This window comes from Crocuta crocuta, unplaced genomic scaffold (assembly GCF_008692635.1).
Source record: "Crocuta crocuta isolate KB4526 unplaced genomic scaffold, BGI_CrCroc_1.0 scaffold17, whole genome shotgun sequence".
In the NCBI taxonomy this organism is placed as follows: domain Eukaryota; kingdom Metazoa; phylum Chordata; class Mammalia; order Carnivora; family Hyaenidae; genus Crocuta; species Crocuta crocuta.
Genome location: NW_027532041.1, coordinates 4,549,144 through 4,563,644, shown reverse-complemented (window position 1 = coordinate 4,563,644; position 14,501 = coordinate 4,549,144). Strand labels below are relative to the sequence as shown.

General features: G+C 40.4%; 1 protein-coding gene across 7 annotated transcripts in view; it reads right to left on the bottom strand.

Annotated features, from left to right (window-relative positions):
- Positions 1-809: 809 nt before the first annotated feature.
- OSBPL6 (oxysterol binding protein like 6) overlaps positions 810-14,501 on the bottom strand; it is a 211,224-nt gene continuing 197,532 nt past the window's right edge. For all 7 annotated transcript variants that reach the window (XM_077776286.1, XM_077776285.1, XM_077776288.1 and 4 more), the window contains 8 exons: positions 13,811-13,948; positions 13,396-13,459; positions 11,183-11,261; positions 9,196-9,340; positions 5,837-5,981; positions 4,300-4,426; positions 2,814-2,936; positions 810-1,757 (listed from right to left, as the gene is read on the bottom strand). In XM_077776286.1, the coding sequence (XP_077632412.1) occupies positions 1,649-1,757; positions 2,814-2,936; positions 4,300-4,426; positions 5,837-5,981; positions 9,196-9,340; positions 11,183-11,261; positions 13,396-13,459; positions 13,811-13,948 (930 nt within the window). In that variant the 3' untranslated portion in view covers positions 810-1,648. The remainder of the gene's footprint in view (positions 1,758-2,813; positions 2,937-4,299; positions 4,427-5,836; positions 5,982-9,195; positions 9,341-11,182; positions 11,262-13,395; positions 13,460-13,810; positions 13,949-14,501) is intronic.

The window sequence follows — 14,501 nt, the reverse complement described above, 5'->3', positions numbered from 1 at the left end:
AGGAGTTTCAGAACTAAGACATGGCTCCACCTAGTGGAGACTCCAGAGTGTTCCCTTCTGCTCTCCACGGCAGTTACGGTTTGAGAGTGGATGATTGGGAATGTTTTACTGAGGAGAAAGAACACTACAATCAATACCTCATAACAAAATATAAAATGTCAATAACCTTGTTATCAGAGCTTAAAATAACACTTAAAATCCGATGGTAAGACTCTAAGAATAAAATATATGTAATTTTATAATTCTCTAGGAAAATCTCTCAAGAGATTTTTTTAAACATACAGGCATTTATATAGTCATCTACGTGCAGAAACTCAGGAACACTGATGCAAGTTTCTCACAAAAGCCTCTGAATACTGGAAGAAAAAACAAATCCTGAAGTATGCAAAGCATATGTCTGCCCCCCTCCCCCCCCCCCCCGCTTTTGTTGGGTTGGATAAACTCTTTAGCTTGTTTTCTATCTCTGCCAATAGCAAGGTAGATGCCTAATATGTCATTATGTATTATACAGAATCACTAGCTGAAAATATAAAACTATGATTTTGCATAGAACTCATTGAAACAATGCAAATAAGCCCCTAGTATTCTTGCTTCTGTTCCCAGCGGGTTTCCACTAGTGCTGATGGGCCGGGCACAAGACAGACATGGTTACATTGTGCTTTGCTCAGAAACAGTTTACGCTTACAGTGACTCCTAAGCCCACACAAAATTCCACATGCTTTTTGTTATTTCCTTCTAGGGTTTTAACACGGAGGCCAAGTGTTTAACTCAAATACAGATATTGCCAAATAACAGGGCACACTGTGAGGTTAGGTGGAAGAGGGTTTATTATCGGGTTGCAGGACAGGAACTTGACGAGCAATGTGAATACAGAGATCTACTGAGCACACCTTTTCCTTCTTGCCCTTCGGATATATGATACAGTAGCCAAGAGATCAAAGTAAAGCCTGTGTTGTTTACTTTGTAAAAATCCATGTGTTAGTCTCATAATTGTTCTGATCCCAGAAAGTGAATCATGCCATGATTCAAAAGAGCTGTCCCTCACATAAACCTATGAGCACACATTTAAAAAATGATTTATTGTACATCTTTGCATTTCTTAAGGCATGAACAATGGCGTACAGATGGAACAGGTTCTGAGAAGTTATCACATCTTTTTTGACAAGGTCAGCACAAGTACACCACATCAAATAGACACACTCGAAGTCTGAGCTGACCAGCTGCCGTGGCCCAGGAGCTTCTTTGAGGAGGGGATGGTGCTTCCAGACAAAGGACCAAACGCGTGGTTTATACGTCATGTTGCTTTTTAACTTTCTGGATCAGCTGTAAGCACCAGTTAGTTTGTTTTCTTTATAAACGCTTCAGACTTTGGATTTTATATTCTGCTCCTTTTTTTTTTTTTTTCTGCTTTTCAAGGAGGGCGTGGATGTTTCTTAAGGGATATGGTTGCAGCAAAACAGAAAGGATCCAAAAGTGGTTAGGGGCCTTGTCTAATGCACTTCTGAAAGTCCATTATAAAGATGAATAGAAAAGCAAATGGTCGGTTTTCAGTCGACCCAGAAACCACGCGGAGCTCTAGGAAACATAATTGTGCATAGTTATTTATTCATTCAGAGCGTGATATGTTGGCTAGCTCTACATTCCCAGTTTACCAAAGAACAGGACTGTCTACTTTGCTAAACCCAGGGTCCTTTCGCAGCTCCCAGTAGGTATCATTGGAAACCCAGGCTTCTCTTTGATTGGCATCAATAACTTTTCTGTGGAAATATAAAAATCGACATTAGACACAAATCGCATCAAGGTGACCTGGTAATTTGACCCTCTTCCTCTCCCGTAGATGAGATGTGTATGTATAAGCGGTACTTTGTAGGCCAGTTAGTTTCCTATCTGCTGATTGATGGCTTGATTATTTTTGATCAAAAAGAAACTCATTCATATTTGTTTTTGTTGTCTGGTTGAAATGGAAGTGGATGGGGTCGTGGGGCGAGGGGCTAAGGGCAGGAATAAATCGCTTCCAGGCAAGGCTAGAAAGTGAACTGCTTGTGAAAAAGCACATACAGGTTCTGTACTAAGAGCTTCAGGCCCCACACCGACAAGAATAGTCTCTACCTCACTTGTGGGGAGAAGTATATAACCGCAGTAGCTCCATGAGCCTTTGCATGGCCCACGCCCAGAGTGCACCTTCCACACCTAAAGGCAAGGCCGCATTCCTCCCCAAGGCAGTCACAAGATGGCACCTTTAAAGGATATGAGGTTATTCTGAGCTGATATGGCCTGGCTCTGGAGGGCAATGGACGGATTTGGAAAATAGGGCCTAATCTGTGTGATGTCTACATAATCCTGCAAATAATCCTGTGATAACAACCCATGATCACACCACAGTAGGACCAAATCTGAATGACATGAGCCCCGTATGATAGAAATAAAATCAAATACTAATGAAGCTAGGATGCCCTTGCGGGCAGTGGGGTCCCATTGGGGCCCTGAGTGAGGGAGTAGAAGCAAGTTTCCACCGTTCCGAACGGTGTAGCTGAAGGACAAAGAGCATTTTGTGCAAGACGCTCAGCCTCACCCTTGCCCACGGAAAAAAAAGAGCTGTTGAGGAGAACTTAGGTTTGTCGTTCCAAACTGTTCACAAGTGCAAAATCTGTCTCAATATTTTCACTACCGAAACCAAAGTGACCCAAATCAGTTTAATCTGAAGTTCCCTGGACACTACACTATCTCTCATTTTCTTTTTTCACCTGGAGTTTCTCACTGCTTGTGGCAATCATTTGCAAATCGTGCACCTGCTGGGGAATGAACCGACTTACTTAAAAAATTTTGGTATATGTTCAAGGTTGTTTTCTTCCATGTAGCGCCTGCGTGATCTCTGCAGCTCCTCTACTCTTTGCTTCTCTGCTGCCGCAGCTTCTAAATTTCCTTCTTCCAAAAACCTAAGCAGAACACAGTTATCTCTTTAATATATTCATCCTCTTTTCTGAGAATAAAAAATAGTGTCATAGTGTCAGATTACCTTCTGGCTGCTGAGAATATAACACGGTGAACAGTCATACTCTGGTTATGTCCCTGGCTCCTGCCCCAGGCCACATTACTTCTGTCTGCCCGCCCACCAATTAACATACTTGCTGTGGATGCCAAGTGAATTATTGCATACAGCAGTGTAAAAGTAGGAGTGAAACGTGAGTAGTTTGTATTGCACACAGCAATGTACAGCTTGGAGTGAAAGGTGAGTAGTCTGGCCTTGAAGACTCTTCTGCGCTCTCTCAGGCTTAGGACAATGTGAAGCACCAGGTTGTGCTCCTTCTCCATATTATCCAAACAACACGTGCGAGAGCCCAAGGGAAGGATGGCAGCTGGTGGCTCTTCATCTACTTTTGATTTTTTTTCTACAAATAGTTTACTGTCAAACTGGTTTCCATATAACACCCAGTGCTCATCCCCACAAGTGCCCTCCTCCATGCTCATTCTTCATCTACTTTTAGAGCAGAGGGGGAGGGAAGGAGTTTCCCTGTATGATTGGCGAGAATAAAACTGACGAAAAAAGAAAAGAGAATGGTAGGGGAAATGACAAAAGGCCACAGAAAGGAAAGAAGTCATAAGTGAGATCCAGTGAGGGAACACTGGAATAGAATTGAGGAAGAAAAAGCAGACCCAATGGCGATTTACAAAACCTGTATTTAAATTTCAAAATGAAAGCAAACTTCAGTGTGATACACATGGAAAGTGTGTTGATAAATGTGAATGCCCAACAGTAAGACTTCATGCTCTAGAGAAAGAGGGGGGAATATGAGAGAACTGAACAGTAGGACATTCAATACTGGCTATTGTATTTTGAGTACATCTCATACCCTGTGGGATCAAAACCGTGCTGGGTAAACTCCAGACTTTGACTCAGAGCATCTCTCGGTGCTCCTGCAGCTTATCTTCTTATTCTTCAGGTTAAAGATATTCCATGGTAAAGCGTAATAGAAACAAGGAGGTAAAAACACTGGAGGAGATTTTAGTGGAGCCAGAGTTCATGAATTTGAGTACTTTTGGTGTTTTGGGGGCTGGGCGCAGAAACTTTTTGTTAAAAACTGTGTTATCTTGTTTGGACAACTTTTGTTGTGCTAAGCATCTGTTATGATCAGCCACAAATATCGTGTTAGCTAGGGTAGAAAACTCAAATATTGCAGGGAATGAATGAATCATTCAATTAATAAATAAAATATGGTGGTGAAAATAAGCCTCGATGACATCTATAGCACCACCATGCCATGATCTAGTGTCCATTTCAAATATCAATGCCGCGCTCACCTCTGATCTGGCCGGAATCGGGCGTCTGTTGGTGGAAGGAGATCTTTCAGTACAGGATCTAACTCATTAAGCTCAATAGCAAACCTTGTGAAGCCATAGTAGAGCTCATAGTTGGTTGGCATGGAACCTGGAATGGTGCCAATAAACCACTGTGAGTGGCAAAGAGGTTTAAGGAAGAAGTTTGCAGAAGCTGACTTATTAACCCAGATGCTTAATTAATACCCATACTAATACTTAATTTCTAGTCATAAATCTCAGATTAAGATTTTTCTTCAGTGAATTAAATTGGCTATAATTTGCTAGATGGGAAACTTTTTGTTAATTATCAGAACTGGTAGATTCATATATTTAATAAAATCCAGTCTTTAAATAAAGCTACGTAATAGTCTTCACTACCTAAACTGTGCCATGATTTCTTTCCCAAATATTCAGTTGAGTAACTAAATGCCAAGGTGATTAACTATGAACAGTAAGACTTCACCAGAAACACTTATTAACAATTTACTTTCTTTTAGAAAAAGAAAAAGCCACAGGTCTACATTAATATTTATTGGCACTTCTAAACTAAACTCAAGGTTAGGATCTTTGTATGCTTTGCTCATTGATGAATTCCAAGCTCTTAGAGCAAAGTTTGATGCACAGTCACTACTCAATAAATGGCAGCTGACTGAATGAACTAACCACTATACTACCAGGAAATTTAAATACTCATTGGGGCCTCTTAGAAAACCAACAACTAATTCTAAAGTTAGGAGTAACTGACAAAATTCCAATGAAAATAAATGCCATGTGGACACTTACTCTATTTACACTTGATACTCAATTATTGCTAGTGTATTACCAGAACTCTCTTAATGTCTTTTATTAAATGTCAACATATTGAGCTTTTTACTGCTCAAATGAGCAGTAAACTTACTCTGGTTAAGTTACTGAATTTGTGGGTTATAGATGTTGGCAGGCTTTCCCTTGTTTTATTAGAATAGAGAATAAATAAGGATCTCAGTTAGTATAGTTCAGTTGTCTGAATTCTTTAATAAATATGTAGCTTTTGAATGTGGGCATTACATTTAGAATGAGTTTACATGAAGCCTGACCTCTGACCACATGTCTGATTTGGCCTAAATTTTAGAATTCCTTATTATCAAATGTTGAGATTTACCTAATTTATATGTTAGGTAAAAAATGTAACTATATTTGCCTTAAGCATCTATGGTTTTCTTTAAAGTTTGTTTGTTTATTTATTTATTTAGAGAGTGAACAAGTATGGGAAAGGGGGAGAGAGAGGGAGAGAGGGAGAGAAAGAATCCCAAGCAGGCCCAAAGCTGTCACTGCAGAGCCTGATGTGGGGCTCAATCTCACGGAACCGTGAGATCATGACCTGAGCTGAATCCAAGAGTCGGATGCTTAACTAATCATCTACGTTTTTAATCTCACTATTAAAGAAAACAAACATGAGGGGAACTTCTCGAGATGTGACACTCCCTTCCTTCTATCACTCCAGGTGCCCTCTGCAGGCAAAACACCCACACCATCTCACCTGGTCTCCAGATGCACTTGGCGGAAGGGGCCACACCACAGTAGAGCCCTTCATGCCACTTCCCAAACAGCCGGTGCACCACTTTCCCCTCCTGATCCATCACGACCCCCTGGACTTCATTCACATTAGAATTCCAATAATTCACCTGGAAAAACCAAACACCAATGAAAACATCCAATCTCTCTAATAACACCAATCCGCATAATTATCATATGGAAAATTTTCTTAACTCTAAAGTTGCTCATTCAAACCACTTCCAGAAATCTACCTCAAAATATTTTATATGAAAGGTTGGCTTAACTTTAACTTTATTTTCATTTTTTAAATCAAATTTGAGTAATCAGTTTTTATCTTTATGGCTAGTATATTATCTTGATTACTTCCACGCAACGGGGATAGTCTTTGTTTTTCTTTTTATGAGCTTTATGAACCTCCTACTCATAACTGACATTATAATCGATCTCAAATTAGTCGTGTGTGCTGTGACATGGGGATCTGAGTTTATTATTATTTTTTAAATTTTTTATTACATTTTTAATTAAATTCCAGTTAGCTAACCTATATATAATATTCGTTTCAGGTGTACATTTCAGTGATTCAACATATACAACACCTAGCATTCATCACAAGTGCCCTCCTTAAACCCACCTGTTTCCTCCACCCCCCCATCTTTTGTAAAAAATATATACTATATGCACGGTTTATTGTCAATTTAGCTAACATACAGTATATACAGTGTGCTCTTGGTTTTGGGGGGGTAGATTCCCGTGAGTCATCCCTTACATACAACACCCAGGCCTCATCCCAACAAGTGCCTTCCTCAGTGCCCATCACCCATTTTCCCCTGTACCTTATCCCTCGCCCCTCAACAACCCTCAGTTTGTTTTATTTAAGAGTCTCGTATGATTTGCCTCCCTCCCTATTTGAAACTATTTTTTCTCCTTCCCTTCTCCCACGGTCTTCTGTTAAGTTTCTCAATTTCCACATGAGTGAAAACACACTATATCTGTCTTTCTCTGACTTATTTCACTTAGCATTACACCCTCCAGTTCCATCCACGTTGTTGCAAATGGCAGGATTTCATTCTTTAAAGAAAGGGCTAATCTCTATTCTAGGGCAGACACGACTCTGTTTCTATCCTAATAACCTAATATCAATTTACCAGTTAATAATTTCTTCCTTAGATCTTCCTATCTCAAAATTTTCCTTAGCTCATGGATTTTAATGAGTTTCAATGGGCAATGATGCTGTAGAAGTCAATTGTGAATAATTTTTATAGTGTCCACAAATAGCTAAATTTCATTAGGAAAATCCTGGTCTGGCCTTCTCCAGCCATGCTTCTCCCCAGGAGACTAGAAGTCTGTGGGAATTTACCCCTCTGGATCCCATGGCCCCCTTCCAGATCAGGTGCTAGAATTTCCCTTCTCAACAACTCTATGCTTATTCCACAGCCCGCACTGGCTTTTCCTGTGGATTCATCCACCCAAAGGGCAGACCATCCACCACCAGTGTGTGAATTTAGGCCTGAGGGGTGGCCAGGGGTGTCTGAGGGGTGTGTGGACAGGGCTCAGGTGTGAGCTGACTGCCTTCCTACGTGTGGGCCAGGCCCCGGTGGGGCAGAGCGGAGCCGGCTGCAGGAGCACAGAAAGCGGGAAGGCCATGCATCGGGGCTGGTTCTCCTGTGCTGCCAGGTTTCCAGCTCACAGTTCTAAAGTGGCCAAGCTGGCCTTGGGGGTTTTGTTATAAAAGATATATTTGTCTGCTGAGGCATCGGAGCACATGGACCCCAATGCTCATAGCAGCACTCTCCACAATAGCCAAAACATGGAAAGAGCCTAAGTGTCCATCAACAGACGAATGGATCAAGAAGATGTGGTTTATCTATACCATGGGATACTACATGGCAATGAGAAACAATGAAATCTGGCCATGTGTAGCAGCATGGATGGACCTTGAGGGTGTGATGCTGAGCGAAATAAGTCAGGCAGAGAAGGACAGATACCATATGTTTGCACGTATAGGAGGATTAGGAGGAACTTGACGGAGGAACAAGGGGGAGAAGAAGGGGGGAAATGGTGGGGGAAAGGGAGAGAGGCAAACCATGAGAGACTCTTGAATGCTGACAAAAACTGAGGACTGATGGATGTGGGGGGAGGGGGGGGTGGGCATGGAGGAGGACACTTGTGGGGATGAGCACTGGGTGTTATGTGGAAACTAATTTGACAATAAACTATTTGTAAAAAAAAAAAAAGATATTTGTCAAGGTAAAAGAACAGAACATAAGTTATTTGACAGACTGTAGGTTTGATCTACAAGTTTTAGATATTTACACATATGGGATTGGGGCCTCCACTGGTATTGTTGCCCTGAGCTCTGCAAATATTAGAGGCAGACCTAAATCGAAGCTTCTCGTGGCCCACAAAACTAATGCACACATTTACTGTCACCACCCATCCAGAGTCAACTCACGATCCTGGCTTTTCAGTTCTGAGCCACCTAATGAGTGGCTTTTTTTTCCCCCAGGAAATAAAGGAAAACACAAAAAACATCTTGAGTAGAAATAAAGACCTTCAATGAGAACTAACATGACCGTCCACTATGGCTTCAAAGGATTTCACTAAGAGAACATTTTGAGCGTTAAGACTTCAATATGTTACCCGTTTCTACCATAGGAGAATGGCATCAGGAGTAGAACAGATAAAGGGGATGGTGGGATCTGTGTACCATGATGAACTGTGTGACATGCCTAAACGTGAGGGCGATCCTGTGTGTTCCTCTTCGGACCAGAGAGACTGAGGGAAAATGATATCATGTGAGCATTTCTATCCCAGGAATCTTTCCTGTTTTTATAAAGGAAATAAAGGTGATGTTTTTTTTCTTGAATATAGTTGGATTATAATAGTGGCAGAGTTGGATAAGCATGTAGTGACTGGAAGCTATCCTCCACACACATCCTCAGAAAATGACGAATGCATTATAATTAGCTCCCTAAAATAAGATCACTTGACTATGTTGCAATCAAGCAGGAATAGAAATAGAAACCAGAGGACTCGCTATAGGCAAGAAGTGTTTTCTGGAATTTTACTTAATGGGTATTGACTGGCTGCTTAAAAAGACAATTCTTTGGAAAGAGTATTTCTTCTGCTTTCAGATGGTGCCTTTTTTGACCTCCACACATTCAGAAGTCTGGATGCCTTATGTAACTCTGCCAGTAGGTTCTGCTTTCTTACCTAAAATGCCCTTAAGGATCCGTGGTATAGGATAGACTCACTTGCTGCTGTTTAAGGTAACTGTTTTATTTCTCCTCTACAAAGCACTTTATATATTTTCTTTCTTGACTGTTGTAGGATAGTATTTACCTTGACAAATGTGAGTTTGCAAATGCAAACACTGCTTTTGGTATTTCTAATGGTTATTTCTCCATAATGCTCTATCCACCTCCTCCCACTGAGAATATTATGTATACATGTGGTGACTTTATTCCATACATAGCAATCTCCATACCTAGGGAAGAACACAGCATTGATTATAAACAATGAAGGTTACAAATATTCATTACTGTTTCCACTACTGAGAATATTCTTTGGCCAAAGCTTCCTCTTCCCTCCTTTTCCTCTCATTTCTTTGTTGAACATTTCTATGTAGTCAAGGGCATTTATGATATGATTTATTCATTTGAGGAACATTTCAGTGCTTCTTGCAGGCCAGGTGCTAAAGCTACCAAGTTGAATAGGACCTGTGTCTTGCTCTCTTGGAGCCAACAGTATGGTAGGGGTAGATGGACATGGAAACAAAGACTTATAATAAAATATGATGAGAAAGTAGCATGAAAACAGACAAAGAGGAGCCCTTAGATCTGCCTGGAATGTGCGGTAAGTATCAAGGAAGACTTGTTAGAGAAGGCTGGGTTCAGTCTAAGCTTGGAGGATGGAAAAGAGGGTGCTGTAGGCTGGGGAAAGGCACTGACGAAGCCACAGAGGCCAGAACAGCATGGCGCATCTGGGGGCCTGCCAGTGGTGTGCCTCACGTGAGTGGGTGTGGTGGATGACGAGGCTGGCAAAGTGGATGGGGCGGAAGAGGGAAGACCTTCGATGATGTCCCAACGAGTCTGACTGGATTCATAACGCAGGTAATGTGCCATTGTGGAAGGATGTGAGGGAGGAGACAGGCATGATAGGATGGGACTTTAAGTAAGATTGTTCTCAGCACACTGTTTCATACTCTGAGTTAAGATCAAAGATGTGAATGATTCTTTGAGAAAAGACTAATGATCACAGAGAGCACGTACCTAATGCAAATTCTGGGACAGGGTTTCTGCCAAGGAATGAGATGACATAGCATCAGATCTCCTTTAAGTTTACACATTATCTATATATATATATATTTTTTAATGTTTATTATTTTGAGAGAGAGAGACAGAGAGAGAGAGACAGAAAGCAAGCAGGGGAGGGGCAGAGAGAGGAGACACAGAATCCAAAGCAGGCTCCAGACTCTGAGCTGTCAGCACAGAGCCAGACATGGGGCTTGAACCCACGAACCATGGGATCATGACCTGAGCCGAAGTCCAATGCTTAACCGACCGAGCCTCCCAGGCTAATAAAATTTATTTATTTTTCAAAATAAAATAAAATAAAATAAAATAAAATAAAATAAAATAAAATAAAATAAAATAAAACAAGCAAAAAAAGATTTATGAATTGGTAGAGGGAAAACTCTTCTCATGAGTTAGCAAATATTTAAAGTCTATTTTGTGGTTCTGGGAATTCTTCCCTCTCCCCACCATCCTTCATATCCAATCCATCAGCAAATTCTGTCATTAAATAAACAAAAAGAAAACAACACCAACCAAATAAAGAAAGAAACAAAACAACAATCGAGCCTTTGGCTTCAATGAGGACTTCAATTAATTTTAAAAATTTATAGGCTATATCCTGTAGAAAAATACCACAAAAGAATTCCATCACTCTTCCTCAATAACTTAGACATTAAAAATAGTCCCTAGATCTAAGGTGAATTCAAAAGTAAAAATATATATTGTATAGAAAAGAAGTGGCTAAAAAGAGAATCTCTGATATAAAATGCAAACTAACATGGTGACTGGGACAGGTAGGTGGCTGGTACTGACTTGATGAACAGAGGATGAGCAGAGGGAAGTAGGAAGCTTTGCTACAGATGCTAAAGTTCTCATTTGCTCTTGGGAGGGTCCAGTCTCAGACCTTTGGAGAAATTAACAGAAGCATTGGGCATACATAGAAATGGACTGTTGGTACCTTCTAGAGTTTCAAAGACCCATTTCTGATTTAGAAAAGCAGGTAAGAGACCAAAAGGAAGAAGAGAGCTACCTACCTGGGAAGCATGACATTCAGTGTTCCAACAGGCAGGATTTCCATCGACTTCCCCCAGAACTTGTTTTTCCATCTGATATCTAAACAACACAGGCAGAGGAGAATAAATATATATCCCATATCTAATCATTTATCCCATAAAAACCTAACATCTATATCACACTCTATGTCTCACAAAGAACTTTTGCAATCACAATTGATTCTATATTGTTGACTTAACGTATCAAGTACCTGTGGATGGCCCAAGGTGAAAAGATTAATATTCACATACACATATACATATAGACTCTACTGTGCTTTAATGCCTAGATAAATGTTGCTGTAAGTTTTAACTAAATGGTGGAAATAGTTAACATACATGTTAAAAATAAGATCTATAGTAAAAAACAATTGCAGTATGGATTTATTTACATATTCATTTGAAAAGTTACATGATTTGGGTGAATAGTAAAAAAAAGTAAATCTCTAAAACAGAAGGTAAGTAAGATTTATGAGAAAATGATAATTAACTTAAGGAACATGTTCCTACACTGGTTGTTAAGATATGGTCCAGGGCTCATATAATGTTTATCTCACATGACGGCTTTATGTTTTGCTTGGGGACACTCAGGGTTGCCTGTGCGTTTGTAATAACCACTTGGCCCCATTTTGATGGGCTAAGTAAGGGAGTTTAGTGCTGTTTCCACCAAATTTCTGACTCTTTGTTATGACTAAGAAATGACTTATTTTCTCATTTTGCAATAAAATATAGTCACAGCACTCTATCATTTTATGTGTTTTTAGGTTGAGAAAGTGTATATGAGAAGAGGTATTCTTTGAGTAATGAAGCTGCCTTCCAAACATGAAGGAACAATTTATACTTGATGGTTAAATGTACATGTACAGTTGATCCTTGAGCAACATGGGTTTGAATGGCATGGGTCCATTCAAAGGCAGATTTACTTTGATAAATACAGTACAGTACTATAAATATATTTTCTCCTCCTTATGATTTTCTTAATAACATTTTCTTTTCTCTCGCTTTCTTTACTGTAAGAACACAGTACATAATACATGTAACATACAAAGTATGTGTTCACTGACTGCTTATGCTACTGTTAAGGCTTCTGGTCGATGGTAGGCTGTTAGTAGTTAAGTTTTTGGAAGAGTCAAAAATAACACATGAAATTTAGACTGTAGGGGTTAGGACCCTAACCCCAGTGTTTTCAAGGGTCAACTGTATATATATATTTTTTTCTAAAGGGGTTTTGAGGGGCACCTCGGGGACTCAGTTGGTTAAGTGCCCAACTCTTGACTTCGGCTCAGGTCATGATCTTGTGGTTTGTGAGTTGGAGCCCTGAATCACGCTCTGTGCTGTTAGTGCGGAGCCTGCTTGGGATNCCGCCCCCGCCCCGCCTCTCCCCTGCTCATGTGCATGCTCTCTCTCTCTCTCTCTCAAAATAAGTAAACTTTAAAAATAAAAAGAGGTTTTGAAACTTGTAATTTCAGGTAAGTTTGTAACATTCTGACAAAACATTCTGGTTAAGTAGAGACTTAAATCCAAATCCTGAGCCTCAGTGACCTAAAGACCCCAAATCAGCACAATGTTTACATATCTAAAAAGACCGTGACCACAGATGATGTGCCATAGAAACTTTGTTCACAATTAAGATCTTGCACATACTCAAGAAGCAAGAAGGCAGCGGTTAGAACCTCCATATTATAGATGCAAACAATGAGGCATAATGAGGTAGAGTGATAGCCCTGAGCTGACAGTCAGCATGGCGCTCTGATGTCCCTAGGGCTTTGTTGCCTAGGTATACAATCTCATACTTAAAGCCAGGAAATCTAATTTCTCAAACTCAACTCCACACCAATTACTAGCATTGTCTGAGTTCCAAAGGCAGAAATTCCACCTGAGCATAATGTACATTTAGAAAGCAGATGTTTCATAGGCTCACCAATGGGATTTTGTTTTTAAAAAAAATTTTTTTTATAGTTTATTTATTTTGAGACAGATAGAGATAGAGCATGAGTGGGGGAGGGGCAGAGAGAGAGGGAGACACAGAATCTGAAACAGGCTCCAGGCTCTGAGCTGTCAGCGTAGAGCCTGATGCGGGGCTCGAACCCACGATCTGTGAGATCTGACCTGAGCCGAAGTCGGATGCTTAACCGACTGAGCCACCCAGGCACCCCTCACCAATGGGATTTTGAAGTTATAACTGAAATACAAACCTTGCCAAAACACAAAATTCTTGGATTCACAGTGACAGGCAGAAATGGGTGGATGATGGCTAACCTGGTATTTAAAAACAAAAAAGAAGGCAATGACATTAGTGTTAAAACTGCTATAAATGATTTAAGTCTTTTTCGACATACACAGGCTACCCCCAAATAAAAAATTAGTCAACTCATCCATCTTTATTATTGAATTATTCTCAAAATGTGTACACAAATTACTGAATCTGCTACTTTAAGACTTCATGCTTAAACATGAACTTATATACATTAAAAGATAAGTGAAATGAGTTCTTTGGAAGCTGGTGTCATATCCCACTGCAAACAGTGGTTTATCAAAAAGCTGTTTTCATCATCAAACTGTCCTCCTACAGTTTGGGCATAGAAACCTCACTGAGTCCAGTGGGCTTACCTGTTCTGAGAAAAATCGGAATCCCTTGTCCTCTCTAATGCATTCGTAAGTCTCCCCAAGGACAGGGTTGAATGGCTTACTTCCTGCTCTGAAATAGGTGGAGCAATATCCTGAAACTGCAAATGCAGCAATAAGAACCTGTTAAAACATTTAAGAAAGGAAAATAATATAGGAGAGACTACTTCCAGGTCTGTTTGTCCCTCATTCCTCTAGAGTTTACACACCCCTGTCAATGGGTGCTGATTTGGTGGCATTTGCATTCTCTTATTATTTGCACAGGCTCTTCCTAATCTCATGGGTAAAAAAGGAGTGAAAATGAGGTTCAGCTCCTTGTATGGGAAACAGCAGGCAACTGAGGACAAGTATTCTTCATTTACCTGTCACCCAGTTTCTTGAATCTCACAGAGTTCAAAGATTCTGACACCTAGGTTATAGGTTACGTCATATGCACAACTTAGCGCCCTGTGTAGAGGGGGCTTATGACTGCTGGTGCTTTCCAGAGGGCAGCCAGGTTTTCCACAGTCACGTGGAGTAGAGGCCAGGGCAATGCACAAATAGGAGGCTATTTTCTCTGGCCCAAGTTCTTGAACAAATGGGCTCTCTTGGCTTTCAGGAACAGCTAATAAAGCAAGTCTATACATGCCTTATCCCTGTAAGGAGCCGATACCTTTTCATCCTAACTTCAGAAACA